This window comes from Centroberyx gerrardi, chromosome 20, assembly GCF_048128805.1.
Source record: "Centroberyx gerrardi isolate f3 chromosome 20, fCenGer3.hap1.cur.20231027, whole genome shotgun sequence".
NCBI classification, from domain to species: domain Eukaryota; kingdom Metazoa; phylum Chordata; class Actinopteri; order Beryciformes; family Berycidae; genus Centroberyx; species Centroberyx gerrardi.
Genome location: NC_136016.1, coordinates 22,931,769 through 22,947,364, shown reverse-complemented (window position 1 = coordinate 22,947,364; position 15,596 = coordinate 22,931,769). Strand labels below are relative to the sequence as shown.

Below are 15,596 nucleotides of genomic sequence, written 5' to 3'. Positions count from 1 at the left end.
CTTCATTCCAAATCCTAAGTGTCTGTTTGCAGGATCAATAAATCAGACTTCAAATTCAACTTCAGATGTAAGTGATAGGAACAATGTGTTTGGGTTTAACAGCAAAGTTGCAGAACTGTTCAGTGTTGGCGGAGGTTTTGGCTCTCTGAGACTCTTCTAGCTGTAGAAGTGATGCATTTCCACTCTGTCTAGGCCAAGAATATCGAATAAATATAATTAAAAACAGTTAAAATAAGTTTTGACACGATTTCTGATGCAAGTCGAGGCAGGATGCTAACTAACTTACTCCTAAATACCAACACACACACACACAGAGACAGACACTCATACACTGAAACAGACACACAGTCAGAGTTGCACACACACACACACACACACACACACACATAGCTTGACTTAACCTAATAATCAGAATCAGGAATGTTTTATTTACCAAACACAATAAATGTACAGCAGTTAGTCATGGTGACAATGGTGCATAAACACAAACATAGACACACAGTACTGAAACACATGGCACAGGGACCACACTCACACACACACACACACACACGCACAGCTTGACTTTACCTAATAATCAGAATCAGGAACATTTTATTCACCAAATACAATAAATGTACAGCAGTTAGTCATGGTGACAATGGTGCATAAACACAAACATAGACACACAGTACTGAAACACATGGCACAGGGACCACACACACACACACACACACACACACACACACACACACACAGAAAGACACTTGGGTCCTGGGGTCAAGATGATGAAGTCAAAGTTCATGAGAAGGTTGACTGGCAGCTGAACTGACGCTTTGAGAAATAAACCGAAGAAGAAGACTTTATGGAATGTGACACGACGGGACGGGACGGGACGGGACGGGACGGGACGGGACGGGACGGGGCGCGCACGTGTTTTCTGTTTTCCTCCAGAAAAGCCGTTCGCTTTTGATGTCAGGCTGATTGTTGTTCAGGCTGTTTCTGGCTGTTTCTGGCTGTTCAGGCTGTTGTCAGCGGCCGGCCGACACGACACAGCGACATTTTTATTGTTCTTTTTTCAACCTCTATTGATCGAGGCACAAAAGACTCCGACGCGCAAATGTGTTTTCTGTAGAAGAAAGCAGGAACGCCAGTCACCCAGCATCTCTCTCTCTCTCTCTCTCTCTCTCTCCCTTTCTCTCTCTCTCTCTCTCTCTCTCTCTCTCCCTCTCTCTCTCTCTCTCTCTCTCCCTCTCCCTCTGGGTCTTTCATGCTGTGTTACTGTAACTCATTTTAATAGGCACTTCTGCATGGTAAGGCACCGAGCGCTCGAGAGCATTTATGTAACATGCGTATGTCTCTGTGTGTGTGTGTGTGTGTGTGCGTGTGTGTGTGTGTGTGTGACACTCCAGAGCAGAGCCATTGTTGAAAGCTCCACAGTGGAGTGTGTCTTTAATTCCCCAGAGAGCAGACAGCTCCTGATAATTACTGTTATAAAAGAGATGAGCCGCGCGCCGCTTTTGTTCCCACAGGGGATACATGTGACAGCAGCCTGATATTAGCAGCTAATCAAGTGTGTGTGTGTGTGTAGGTGTGTGTGTGTGTGTGTGTGTGGGTGTGTGTGTGTGTGTGTGTGTGATAGAGGCGGTTAGCAGTGAATCAGAGTTAACGCCCACAGAAACAGGAAGGCCATGCGTTCTGACAGGATGTTTTGAATAACTGGGCATCAGTGATGGACTTAAGTGTGTGAACGTGCCTGTGTGTGTGTGTGTGTGTGTAAAGCCGGTGGGCGTGGGGACAAATGTCTGAGATTCTTCAGTAAATCCGTCTCGTCTTGGTTGGAAGCTCGCAGCAGCAGGATGAGACTTTCCTAATCTGCTGTCAGAGGAAGCAGCAGCAGAAAGTCTCTGGTTCTAATCCCACTCTCCTGCTGAAGGAGGTTTGGAGATGGAATAAAAAAAAGTGTTACTTCACTTCACCTGGTCTAGATCTTCAGACTGAACCTCCATCTGGTTCCACTCCGTTATTCAGCCTGAGATTTCCTCCTCGTTAGCTGTTTTCTGTGTGGGGGGGGGTTGATTTTCCCCGAACTGATCGCTAGTGACCGACGTATCTGAACCGATCGCTAGAGGCCGACGTATCTGAACCGATCACTAGTGACCGACGTATCTGAACCGATCACTAGTGACCGACGTATCTGAACCGATCGCTAGAGGCCGACGTATCTGAACCGATCACTAGTGACCGAAGTATCTGAACCGATCACTAGAGACCGACGTATCTGAACCGATCACTAGAGACAGACGTATCTGAACCGATCACTAGTGACGACGTATCTGAACCGATCACTAGAGACAGACGTATCTGAACCGATCACTAGAGACAGAAGTATCTGAACCGATCACTAGTGACGACGTATCTGAACCGATCACTAGTGACCGAAGTATCTGAACCGATCACTAGAGACCGACGTATCTGAACCGATCACTAGAGACAGAAGTATCTGAACCGATCACTAGAGACAGACGTATCTGAACCGATCACTAGTGACCGAAGTATCTGAACCGATCACTAGAGACCGACGTATCTGAACCGATCACTAGAGACAGAAGTATCTGAACCGATCACTAGTGACGACGTATCTGAACCGATCACTAGAGACCGACGTATCTGAACCGATCACTAGAGACAGACGTATCTGAACCGATCACTAGAGACCGACGTATCTGAACCGATCACTAGTGACCGACGTATCTGAACCGATCACTAGAGACCGACGTATCTGAACCGATCACTAGTGACCGACGTATCTGAACCGATCACTAGTGACCGACGTATCTGAACCGATCACTAGAGACCGACGTATCTGAACCGATCACTAGAGGCCGACGTATCTGAACCGATCACTAGTGACCGACGTATCTGAACCGATCACTAGAGACTGAAGTATCCGGCCGCTCTGACGTCACTTCAGTCACATGATGCTGCAGCCAGTCAGCCTCTACATCCATTGGTTAGCCAGACATTTACCAACTGACCCAAGAATGTCGCTCCTTTTGGACAAAAAATGTCGTCTTTGCAAAGACAATTTGTTTGGTTAAGGAGGTGATTTCAAATTCAAGAAATCTATTCTGCTGAAACGCCAATGAAAAACCGCGCAAATGGTTCCATGTTTTTCTGGCTCTGGCACAGGTTAAAAATGTCACCAACTTTAGTCCCGCCCACAAAGGCTCTGATTGGCTCGATTGTTTCTCTGAGCGAGAACAAGCCGTTGTCGAGGGAAACAGCAGACTCTCCGGATCGCTCGACAGTGATCTGAAGAGTGGAGGGACGAGATTCAGGAGTCTGGAACCAGACTAGACCTGGTCGGCTCTGTAGGAGCTTTTCCACATCGGGTTTGATGTTGGTCTGATATTTGAAATAGTTCCATATTTGTCTCCTGGCACCAGTTTGTCAACCAGTTCAGCTGGACTGGGATCCTGCTGGACTGTTTGAGCTGTTTGACTCCTCCTCCTCCTCCTTCTCCTTCTTCTTCTTCTTCTTCTTCTTCCTCTTCTTCTTCTTCTTCTTCTTCTTCTTCCTCTTCCTCTTCTTCTTCTTCTTCTTCTTCTTCCTCTTCTTCTAACTATTCCAATCCGCATGTTTCCACCCTCTGGAGGCGAGGCTGATATGGAGTTTCAACTTGCTGAATATATTTGGTGAAAGTCTTGAACGTTTATAAAAGTCAGTTCAGCCTTTCGCAGCAGCATCAAAGTAGTACTGAAATATCAGTGTCGGAAGTGTGTGTGTGTGTGTGTGTGTGTGAGGTCTTGTTATCTCTGTGCCATGTGTGTCAGTATGTACTGTCAAAAGTGCTAATTCCAGTGTGTTTATTGGACTTGGTGAATAAAGAAACTCTGAATGTGATGATTAGGTGAAGTCACACTCTAGGGGTGTGTGTGTGTGTGTGTGTGTGTGTGTGTGTGTGTGTGTGTGTGTGTGTGTGTGTGTGGTGGATGAGTCACGGCCGCTGGGTCTGATCCAATGTGGATTTCATCATCTGGTGCCTCCTCCCTCCACTCTGTTCAGGCTTTAACTCCTTATGTCCACATGGTCCACACACACACACACACACACACACACACTCACACACACACACACACACACACACACACACACACACACACAGGTGACTCGCAAACACACACACACCTCTGGAACGCTGTGACGGAAATTTGACTCCTTTGAAATACACAAATTCCAACCTCCTTTCCTCCTCTTTCATCTCTCCTCCTTTCCCCCTTTCCTCCTCTATCTCCTTTCCTTTATTCCTTCACCTCCTCTCCTCCTTTCCTCCTCTACCTCCTCTCCTTTATTCCTCTACCCTCCTCTCCTCCTTTCCTGTCCTATCTCCTCCTTTCCTCCTCTACCTCCTCTCCTCCTTTCCTTCATTCACTCCAAGGCGTCAAAGTGTGTGGTATCACTCCAGCACTTACCTAACACCTTATCACTTCACACACTAACACTATATTGCACAGACTGCACGCACACACACACACACACACACACACACACACACACACACACACACATCCCTGGGTGAGTTGAGGTCAAAGGTCAGAATTCCTGGTCGTCTGTGGAAACCTGATCGACTCTTTTCTCCACATTCTGCAGCTGTGTTTCCATCCAACTATAAAGCAAATTTTACACAAAAAAAATTAAATATTGCCATAAACAAAATCTGAATTAGTTGCATTTCTATCAGTTGGGAGACTGAGGAATGTGTTTTTGTCCCGTTTGTTTCAGGAATCGACTACAAGACGACCACCATCCTCCTGGACGGAAGAAGAGTCAAGCTGCAACTCTGGTACGACACACACACACACACACACACACACACACAACATGCACACACACATACTACACTACCGCATACACCCGCACCAACGTGATCACAGAATGAGTCGTGAAATGAGCACGAACTCTGAAGCGCACTCACCTTTGACTAGAGCCGAGTGGCCTCCCATTTCCTTCATTACGGCTCTCCCAGCTGCCTCATGCTGATGTGATTAAGGCAGAAAGGCTTATTGTGTAAAATGAGGTCAGCTGGACAGAGCTGTGAAGTTACACAGCAGAAAGTTACAGAGAGTAAACAAGCAGCATGTGAGGCCGATTTCTCTTTGTGGCATAAGGGCATCAGGTGACGCAACGCATCCTCTGGCGGCCATATTGGAGGTCATCAGCTCCTGGCAACAGCAGCTGACAACAATCGGTTAATTTCTGTGCTGTTTCTGACTGCTGATCATTTCATCACTGATCCATCTGATTGATTTAGTGTTTAGATAATGTCAGCTTGTTAGCTAGCTAACCATAGTATCTGTATCAGCTAACCATCACTGTCTTGTTGTTAACACATCTGATTAGCACACTAGCTAACGTATCTAGTAGCAGCTAGCGTTAGCATGTTCACATTAACATCAGTGTGTTTGCTGGCTAGTTAGCTAGCTAACAGTTTGTTCAGGTTAACTGAGCTGACTCTTCTCAAGCTACAACTCAGAGTGTTTTGGAGTAGAGACTAGAGCTAAAGACAAGACAGTTTACTGTGTCACAGTAACCAAATCCACCTTATCACACTATTCACTTTTACTGAGAACGTTACTGAATGGATCTACAGCCACACCACAACAAGCTGACTCAGCTGCTCTCTGTTTCTAGCTGCTTGTTAGATATTACTTATTTAGCCATTATTTGCCAATAGTCTAATATGGCAGCAGACGTAGTTGCTAGGAGATTCGTGATGCAACTGCAAAGCCTCTATTGTTGCTGGACACATTTTACCCAGGCAGCAGGAAAAGGGCAATGAGACATGGAAGAATGCACACACACACTTGCACACATGTATTACATATACATGGACATCCACACGCTATACATGCGTGCCGTGCACTCTGTCACTGACAGAAGTGCAGAAAGGAAGATGTGGAAGGCAACACGCGGCACTTAAAGCTGCTCACATGTAGCGTACATCCGTCCGCCCCCCGTCTCTCTCCTCCGTGCCTCTAAGCTCCCGGGCTTCGCCTCACTGAGGTATTTTTAGCACGGTTTTGCTTTTAGCCGAGTCAATATTAAATTATTAATCTGTAACTTTGTTTGATGTATAAGCGGATGAGGCTCTTTAGCTCTTTAGCAGAGGGTGTATGTCAGCGTGTGTGTGTGTGTGTGTGTGTGTTAATAGCGTCCTGTCCCCTTCCCCGGGCTACGAACATGTTGACTCACAGCGAGCTAACATGACACTGCAGTATCATGAGTACAACAACTGTCAGGTAACAACAAGATAACTTTTCCTTTAGGGTCAGTTACGCTTCTACTTTCCCGTACCAAATCTAGTAAATAATGATAATATTCGGCGTGCAGCACCGGCGGTATCAACAGATGGCGTCTCTCGATATCAGTTCATGTTAAATCACGTCTTCCCTGTGTTTTTCTGGACGGTGACAACCTGACTTACAAACCGGCAGCTGCCGTCGATCTGGACGAGTCGGGAGCGCTGGGCCGGCGGCCAGCGTGCGTCCGAGCGTGCCAACCCAAACACTGCTGTGGTATTCAGCTCCGGAGAATGCTGTTTGGAAACATGCTCTTGTTTTTCACTCTGGACGCTCCGCAGAAAAACAGACCCAGAGTACAGTCCTGTGTTTTCTGAAAAAGGGGGATAATATGATAATGTGAGGATTTCGCTGTAGGAAAGCTGTTCATCATTCAGATCGACGACGTCATCGCTGGGCTTAAAAAACACGGCCTGTGCCGGTGCAGCGGAGTCGCTCTAGCTGTGAAAACTTTCACTCCACAAAAAATGATACAACAAGCCATTTGGACGGGAAAACGGACGCCGACTCAGACAGAATGAGTGCTGGCATGAATGTAACGCACATTATGGGTCACTGTGAAAGTTATGAGTCATCTCAAAACCTCTCTGCTTACAAGGTAGTTATGCTTTTGAAGCTGAAATCGTGTTTATGAAATAGTGACTAAGGTATTTCTGGCGTCAATTTTATTTAAAAACTGGATATATAGTGTTTTGGAATGAAACATATGGAGGATGTAGGCATGCTTCAACATAAATACTGTAGATACTCCATTGAGTCAAGCCCATTTCCCAGTGTAGTAGCCTCATTGTAATGTATGGATAAAAATACATGCAGCCATTTCCTTAGAAACTAATGCAAAGTCGACAGTTCAGTAGACTAAAGGCTTGTTTGCAGGAGCTTGTGAGTTTAACTGACAGCAGCTGTGTGTGTGTGTGAATGAATGTGACATCTTGACCTTTGACCTTTCTCTCATGTTGTTTCAGGGACACGTCCGGCCAGGGGCGATTCTGCACCATATTCAGGTCCTATTCCAGAGGAGCACAGGTAAATTTGTGTGTGTGTGTGTGTGTGTGTGTGTGTGTGTGTGTGTGTGTGTCCTAAGTCCTTGTGCAGGGCCTCTCTTTACTGTATTCATACAGCTTATAGAGAATATACAGTAACTCACTCTGGTCCAAGTCAGAGAATGGCATGGGACAGCGCAGCGTGTTTCAGGTGATGTAACCCCCACTCTGGCGGCCATGTTGGAGGTCCTCAGCTTTTGGGCAACAGTGGCTGATTGCATTTCCAAACGTACTTGTCCGTCTCAACAGAACTGAACAGACGGTTAATTTCTGTCTGTTTCTGACTGAACTGATCATTTCATCACTGATCCATCTGATTGATTTAGTGTTTAGATAATGTCAGCTTGTTAGCTAGCTAACCATAGTATCTGGTCAGCTAACATCACTGTCTTGTTGTTAAAGTCGAGATGAAACGGCATTTCGAGAGTATCTAACTTCCGTATCGTGACGTATTTCTGAGTGAAACAGGAAAGACAGGTGGGACATAACGTTGGGAGGAATTTGATTTGAACGTTGAAAAGTGGGTGTGTCATAACACCCGAAGACACACCTGACACACACAAGTACCGTGCTGTTGCTAGCTAGCTAACTAATGAATCTTAGCCTCTTAGCTCTGTGCGCTAAAAGTTGAAGATTGATTGATGGGTGGATGTCATGATATTATTGGTTGAAATTAGTTACGGGCATGCTTACGTAAGCACACGGCATATTTTGTTTTACAGGAAGAAAACATGATTGAATTTTGATATAAGAATACAATGAAATTGATTTTTGGTATTTTTTTTGGCATATATTGTTAAATAGGTGCACAGTATGACCGGGGATGTGATCTAAAGGCATTTTTCATTTCATCTCGTCTTTAACACATCTGATTAGCACACTAGCTAATATATCTAGTAGCAGCTAGCGTTAGCATGTTCACATTAACACTGGTTGTTAAATTAGCCTGCTGGCTAGTTATCTAGTCTCATGATTGATTTTTTTGTTATTGTTTGTTTTTCTCCTTAAGTTGAGGGGAGGTCCGTTGTATAAGCCTTCTGTGGCTTCTTGACCTCTCCTGTCACATCTTTTTTTTTTTTTTCATTATCTGGATTTTATGCAGTTTTATGTGTGTGCAAATAAAATAAAATAAAAATGATATTCCAGTGCGTGGGAAGTACAGTTTGAGTGAGTTTTGAAGGCCAGAAATTTCAGCAGGAGGTAAAGTAATTGTTGAGTCACTGGTATTGATCAGTAACTTGATTATGATTAACTCGATTATGGTAATTTTGTGCTATTGGGCAGAAAAAAATATTTTACTTATTTCCACTTTAACAGCTAAAATATAGCTGACTGCTTGTTAATGTGTCTGTTTTGCTCCTTGTTCCTGTTTCTATTTTACAACACTAACTTGAAGAAAACAGCTACATTCCTATTCTTTTATTACTTACATTCTTACTTTCTTTGTATTACTTCCATGTACACATGCTTGCCAGCATTGCTGTTATTTTTGAACAGTCATACATGGCTGCTTAGCCAGTGATTGCTGATGTTTTGGATCTGTGTGTGTGTGTGTGTGTGTGTGTGTGTGTGTGTCAGCAGCAGCAGGACAGACACCAACACCCACACTGGAGCCTTTTTCCTGTGGAAAACATGCAGGGTGAAACAGGGTGGGTGTCCGCTGTGTCCAGACAGGGTGGGACAGGGTGGGACAGTGTCAGGACCGTAGGGGACTACAGCCAGCGGGACGCCCGCTTCCTGCCCCGCTCCGAAAAACACACACACACTGTACCAGAACAAGGCTGGGAAATAAAGAGGGGGATTCAGTAGGTCATTCAGTATGTGAGGTTTTTTAAGTCTTATTGATATTAGGTTTTATTGCACCTGGGGATTAATAAAACAAATATCTATCTATCTATCTATCTATCTATCTATCTATCTATCTATCTATCTACCTATCTATCTATCTATCTATCTATCCATCCATCCATCTCTATCTATCTTTCTGTCTATCTATCTATCTCTCTCCATCTATCTATTTATCTATCTGTCTATCTATCCATCCATCCATCTCTCTCTCTCTCTCTCTCTCTCTCTCTCTCTCTCTCTCTATCTATCTATCTATCTACCTATATCTGCCTTTCTGTCCATAATTAAAATCACTATAAGATTAAGAATAACTTTTGATTTCTTAAGTTAAAAAGTGCTCTAAAATAAAAGAAACATCAAAAAACATCAACCAACAATCTAGATAATAATACTAATCTTACTACTAGCACTACTAACACTACTGCTATTACTACTACTACTGCTGGTAATAATAATATTAATCTATCCATTGCTAGTTAAATGTGAGTTTATGCAGTAGCTGTGTCAGCAGAGAGATGTTTCTGTGTGTTTGTCCTCAGGCAGCTCGTTCCTTCGTCTCTCCGTCTATTCAGTTTATTTTAAATGTGTCTGTGATCTCCGAGTCGACCGGGTTCATGATCACAGCCTTCTGCAAACTGCGATGCTTTTTAACGGTCTGGCTGACGAACGCGCTCTCTCTGTTTTATTTCTTTATTGTGTTTTTTTCAGTGAGAGGAAGTGTGAAGAAGCGCTTCCCACACGTGAACGGCCTCGTCCGCTTTGTTATGTTCCCACTGGAGAGTTTTTTTGATTTTTTATTTATTTATTTTTGTGAATAAAGTTGTGCTGTGTTGTCATCGCTCACCGGGTCATTACCGGGTGCAGAATAGATATTACCATGGCAACAATGACACCTACCGCTACAGCAAGGCTAAAGGCTGATCCTGAATCTTGAGTGTGTGTGGGTGTGTGTGTGTTTATTTCTCAAACAGAACTGTGCTTTTTCAGAGTGAAAGTGCTTTTTTACCTGGGAAGAACTTTTTTTTTTTCACCATACATACTTTGTATATGAAGAATTTAGTTGCAAAATGAGATTTCCACAATCTGAAAAAGTGACACCGCCGCTAACAGAAAGACTGACAGCACAGAATTACATCAAATCATGTTAATTTATTAAAGGATAGCAGGTAACTTAACACTTTTACAGACTACATCTACTTCTATATTTTAGAGACATTGAATGATAAACTTAAGGTAATGGTTTTATTTTGAAAAATGGATATATGGTTTAATATTTAGATGTGGAAGGTTTTCAAAATGTATGCAAGTGAATGGAGAGTCTTAGAAAACAGATGATTTTTTTGTTTTTGACTGTTCATCCACTCATTTGAAGACAAAAATTTAATGCATTTTTCTCATATTTTCCTACCAAATATTCCATTTAACCCTTGTTTTAGCAGGTATGAACACATGTACACCCACAGGTCTTAGTGCTACATGCTCTATGTGTAGAAAAGCTGAATGGTGGCTTGACAGACAGACTCACTAATTGCATTTCCACAGGCATGTGTAATCCTGATTTGATTTCCATGGTGTACAGTCGCACCGCTAATTGACTGGTATTGCCTGAGGTTTTCACCGTGACCACAGTTTGGTTAGACAACATGAAGCACTATCACTGGGCTTCTTTGAGTGTGTGTGTGTGTGTGTGTGTGTGTGTGCGCACATGTGTACACACTACAAACAGTGAGTCATTCTCACTTACACTCCTCCGCAGATTGGAGTTCCAGGTATACAAATATTTGTCAGAGGCAGAGCTGCTCTGAAGGCAGAAATAATCTGATTGGTTGAGTTAAACCTCAGTGGGCGGAGCCACAGAGCGCAATTAGCTAACTGACAAACTTGAATTGGCAAAGAAGGAACTCTGATCAAAATATAAATAAACAATACAAACGGCAATGACTTCTATCTTTCATTCATTCATTCATTCATGATCATGGCATCATGATGTTGAAGGTCAGCAGCTAGCTAACTAGCTTACCTAGATAGCTATAGGCTAGTACGGCTAGTTTGAACTTGAAGGTCAGCTAGCTAACTAGCTAACCTTGATAACTTAGTATGATATATTGTATTTTTTCAGTTAGTAGCAGAGCGCTAGGCTTCATAATATTAGCTTCCTCCTCTCTTACCTCTTGTCTTTTTCACTGAGCTTCAGTCTAATGTTACTTGCCTTAAAAACTGTGGTTCTTTGGCTCCGCCCACTGAGGTTTAACTCAACCAATCAGATTATTTCTGCTTCCAGAGCAGCTCTGCCTCTGAGAAATGTTTGTAGAACTAAAACTTCAATCAGCCTCCGGGTGTTAAATCTAATCTTTTCTCTTGCCCCTCTTCCTTTCTCTTTGTGTTTGTCTCTCCTTCTTCTTCTTCTTCTTCTTCTTCTCAGGGAGTTATTTTAGTCTATGACATCACCAACCGCTGGTCCTTTGACGGTATCGACAGGTGGATCAAAGAGATAGATGAGGTAAGCAACCAACCAATCAACCAATCCTTTCATCCATCCATCCCCTCATCCACATATCTATCTATCTGTCTGTATGTGCTTGTGTGTGTGTTGTCTGAAGTGATATTTCACTTCAGTTGCACTTTTTTACCATCCAATATTTTCTATTTGTATAATTAGACTTTTCATATTTCAACTTGGCGTCCGTCACACGGTGATGTAAGCCCTCTCTGAATGAGTAAGCCACGTTCACAACACCAACCCACACACCGTCCAAACAATACCGCTCTGCACCAGGCCTGGATGGCAGAACACAGCACTTAGCACTGTGCCTTGAATCAGAATCAGTTATAGGGGAACAAAAGGCACTGAAAAGCCTCTAAATGTTGGATTCTTACCAGGGAGTCTCTACCAGGCAAAGGCCAATGTTACTGCAAACGTAAGTAGAAGCCAGTCAAGAGAGGTTTGGAGAGTTGTTATCGGTTATCTGCGGTTACGAGGGACGTGCCGCCATGTTGGAGGAGACGCAGCATAATGAAAGATTATAATGTGTTATCCCCTCCAAGGAGCAAGGCACTGACACTGCCAGGACTGGGGGGTTTGAATCCCACCCATGCACTCATCAGTCCCACCAGGATTTCGCGGAGTTTTTTTGTGATTATTGCGGCCAAAAATGCTTGATTTTGCTGCGGCTTTTCTCAAAAATTGCGATACAATTTGCGAGGTTTTATGTGTTCTTTTTGCGGTAAAATTGCGGGAATTAGGGAAAATTGCAAGCAAAGAAAAAAAAAAAGTCTCTCTCTCTCTCTCTCACTCGCACGCACGCACACACACACACACACACACACACAGCCTCCCCCTATTCTCTCCCACTCTCCGTTTAAGCTATTAACTCTTCCAAGATACCACGACACCGAATGCGACAATTGGTCCAAATCACAAGCGGTCTGTTGATTTGGCCATTTCATGCGGAAAAGATGCGGCAATTTTGCAAAACTGCAAGCTCTCGCAAATATTGCGTAGATTTCTTGAATTTGCGTTAATTATTGCGATCACAAAATCGCAAGTTCCTGGAGGGACTGACTCATGGCAGCTTGGACCAAAGTGTCCACCAAAGAGCATTTATTACCATTACAACACTGTTTTCCCTGTTTACTGTTACACACAATCTGTATTCCATTCTGTTTTAGTTGTGCTTTTGATCATTTTTTACACTGAATCTTCTGCAGCATATATACTGTATGTGTAAGATAATCGCACTTTAATTCCCTTTCATAAATTGTGTTAATGTTAATGTATGCTGCCATTCACCCGTCCGCCATGTCTTTTTTTACAATCAAGGACCACAATGGAAATATAGGGATGAGACGATATATCGAAATTCAATATATCATGATACAAAAATGTGACAATCCGTATGGTGGGTCAGGAACATGAATGGTGATATCAGCTCCATGTTATTCTGCTGTAGTAATCACTAATGAGACTCTTGACCATCACAGTTTCACAAGCTCTCCATCCAAATTATATTATTGTCACTTTGTAACGACATTTTTAAATTGTTGTTTACATTCTAGCAGCCAATGGCATCGCTAGAAAGATTTGTGTCTCAGAAATAAACAGAATTCTGCACAGTCAGACTTTGTTGTCATTGAACTTTTATTTATTACATTGTATTGCAGCTGTATTAAATTGTGAACCCCGTATGGCGCATCGAATCGCACTGTAAGATAACCATATCGTCCCATCTCTAGAAATAAGTCTTTGATGTTATTATCTAACCCTTGACAATGTTCTTCTTTACATTTGTTGATCTAACCTAATCTGACCTGACCTGCTCCCAGCATGCCCCGGGGGTGCCCAAGATCCTGGTGGGGAACCGGCTGCACCTGGCCTACAAGCGGCAGGTGACGACGGAGCAGGCGCAGGTGTACGCCGAGCGGCTGGGCGTCACCTTCTTCGAGGTCAGCCCGCTCTGCAACTTCAACATCACCGAGTCGTTCACCGAGCTCGCCCGCATCGTGCTGATGAGGCACGGCATGGAGCGCCTCTGGAGGCCCAACAAAGGTGTGTGTGTGTGTGTGTGTGTGTGTGTCAGGGTTTGGGGTCAATTCATGAATCAACTCATCAAATTCAACTGAGGAAGGAACTGAGAAAACCAACAGGAAACAGAATCGGAATTGAATTGGAGTTTACCATGCATTCTTAAATCAGTTCATGAACGACCCCATTCCTGGTGTGTGTGTGTGTGTGTGTGTGTGTGTGTGTGTGTTATGTGTAGGGGGTGTGTGTTGCCACATAAACAAACCACAGCACATTCCCACCTAGCTGCTTCTGTCTGTGTCCTGTTATGTGAGGCTGCCCCCTTGTGGACTTGAAGAGTTAATTTCTGAAACATTATTATACAGTATAAATGCATTTTGGGGGAAAAAATAGAAAAATCATTGCCTGAAGTTCACCATTCAACACGTCTAAGGACCACGGACCTAAGTTGCTTACTTTCGTAAAAAATCCATAATTTATTTTTAGTTTCTGTTATCAAGAATAGACAGGAAGACAGCAGGAAGAAAAAACTCCTCAAGTCAAGTTATCCAAATGCAAAAATAGAAAAATATTATTTAAAATATTTTCCATCTGACAAGCAAAGTGCTAAAGTGGTGCAAAACATTTTCGAGTTGATGATGATCATCACTGCATTCTGACTTTTGATGGATGTACTGTAATACTGACTCTGTCTCTCTCTCTCCTTCTCTCTCTCCCTCCCCCTCCCTCCCTCCCTCTCTTTCTCTCTCTCCCTCCCTCTCTACCTCTCTATCTCTCTCTCTCTCTCTTTCTTTCTCTCTCTCCCCTCTCTCTCTCCCTCTCTCTCTCCCCCTCTTCCTCCCTCTCTCCCTCCCTCTCTCCCTCACTCTCTCTCTCTCCCTCCCCCCTCTCTCCCTCTTTCTCTATCTCCCCCCATGTCTCTCCCTCTTTCTCTCTCTCCCTCCCTTTCTCTCCCTCCCCCCTCTCTCCCCCTCCCTCTCTCTCTCTCCTTCCCTCACTCTCCCCCTCTTCCTCCCTCTCTCCCTCCCTCTCTCCCTCACTCTCTCTCTCTCCCTCCCCCCTCTCTCCCTCTTTCTCTCTCTCCCCCCCATGTCTCTCCCTCCCTCTCTCTCCCTCTCCCTCCCCCCCTCTCTCTCCCCCCCCCTCTCCCCCTCTCTCTCTCTCTCTCTCTCTCTCTCTCTCTCTCTCTCCCCCCCCCCCCCTCTCTCTCTCTCTCTCTCTCAGTCTTGAGTCTGCAGGATCTGTGCTGTCGCTCCATCGTCTCCTGCACGCCGGTCCACCTGGTGGACAAGCTTCCTCTCCCTCTGGCGCTCAAGTCGCACCTGAAGTCCTTCTCCATGGCCAACGGCCTCAACGCCCGCATGATGCACGGCCGCTCCTACTCCGTCACCGCCAACGCCGGCGCCACGCACGGCGCCACCAAGAGGACCGGGGGGGCGCTGCTGAAGAAGCCCAAGCTCATCCGGCCGCCGCCGCTCAGCCCCTCGGCTCAGAGCTGCGCGAGGAACAGCTGCAAGATCTCCTAACTGCTGCAGGGGGAGGAGGGGGAGGAGGGGGGAGGAGGGGGAGGAGGCGGTCGTCAGGGAGTCTCCGATGGACGCCGGTGTCACCGCTGGTTCAGGCCAGCAGACGGAGAACTGACTCAGAAAGTGTCATTGTTTGGTTTTTCAACGCCAGAGGATCAGATTTCTGTTTCCTGCACTCCGACAGATTCCCGCTCCTCTTTATTACTACTGCAACAGAAGAGCAGCTTCACAGGACGGACTGTCTTAACACAATACAAAGGCTTTGACGCTCAGCGGTTGGGCTTCACACAGAGGAATATTGTACATGAATGGGTTA

General features: G+C 44.6%; 1 protein-coding gene across 1 annotated transcript in view; it reads left to right on the top strand.

Moving 5' to 3' along the window:
- The window catches only part of rab40b (RAB40B, member RAS oncogene family), a 31,216-nt gene extending 15,929 nt beyond the window's left edge, over positions 1 to 15,287 (top strand). The window contains exons 2-6 of the mRNA XM_071912484.2: positions 4,765 to 4,825; positions 7,307 to 7,367; positions 11,655 to 11,732; positions 13,556 to 13,778; positions 14,979 to 15,287. Of these exons, the coding sequence (XP_071768585.1) occupies positions 4,765 to 4,825; positions 7,307 to 7,367; positions 11,655 to 11,732; positions 13,556 to 13,778; positions 14,979 to 15,280 (725 nt within the window). The 3' untranslated portion in view covers positions 15,281 to 15,287. The remainder of the gene's footprint in view (positions 1 to 4,764; positions 4,826 to 7,306; positions 7,368 to 11,654; positions 11,733 to 13,555; positions 13,779 to 14,978) is intronic.
- Positions 15,288 to 15,596: the final 309 nt, after the last annotated feature.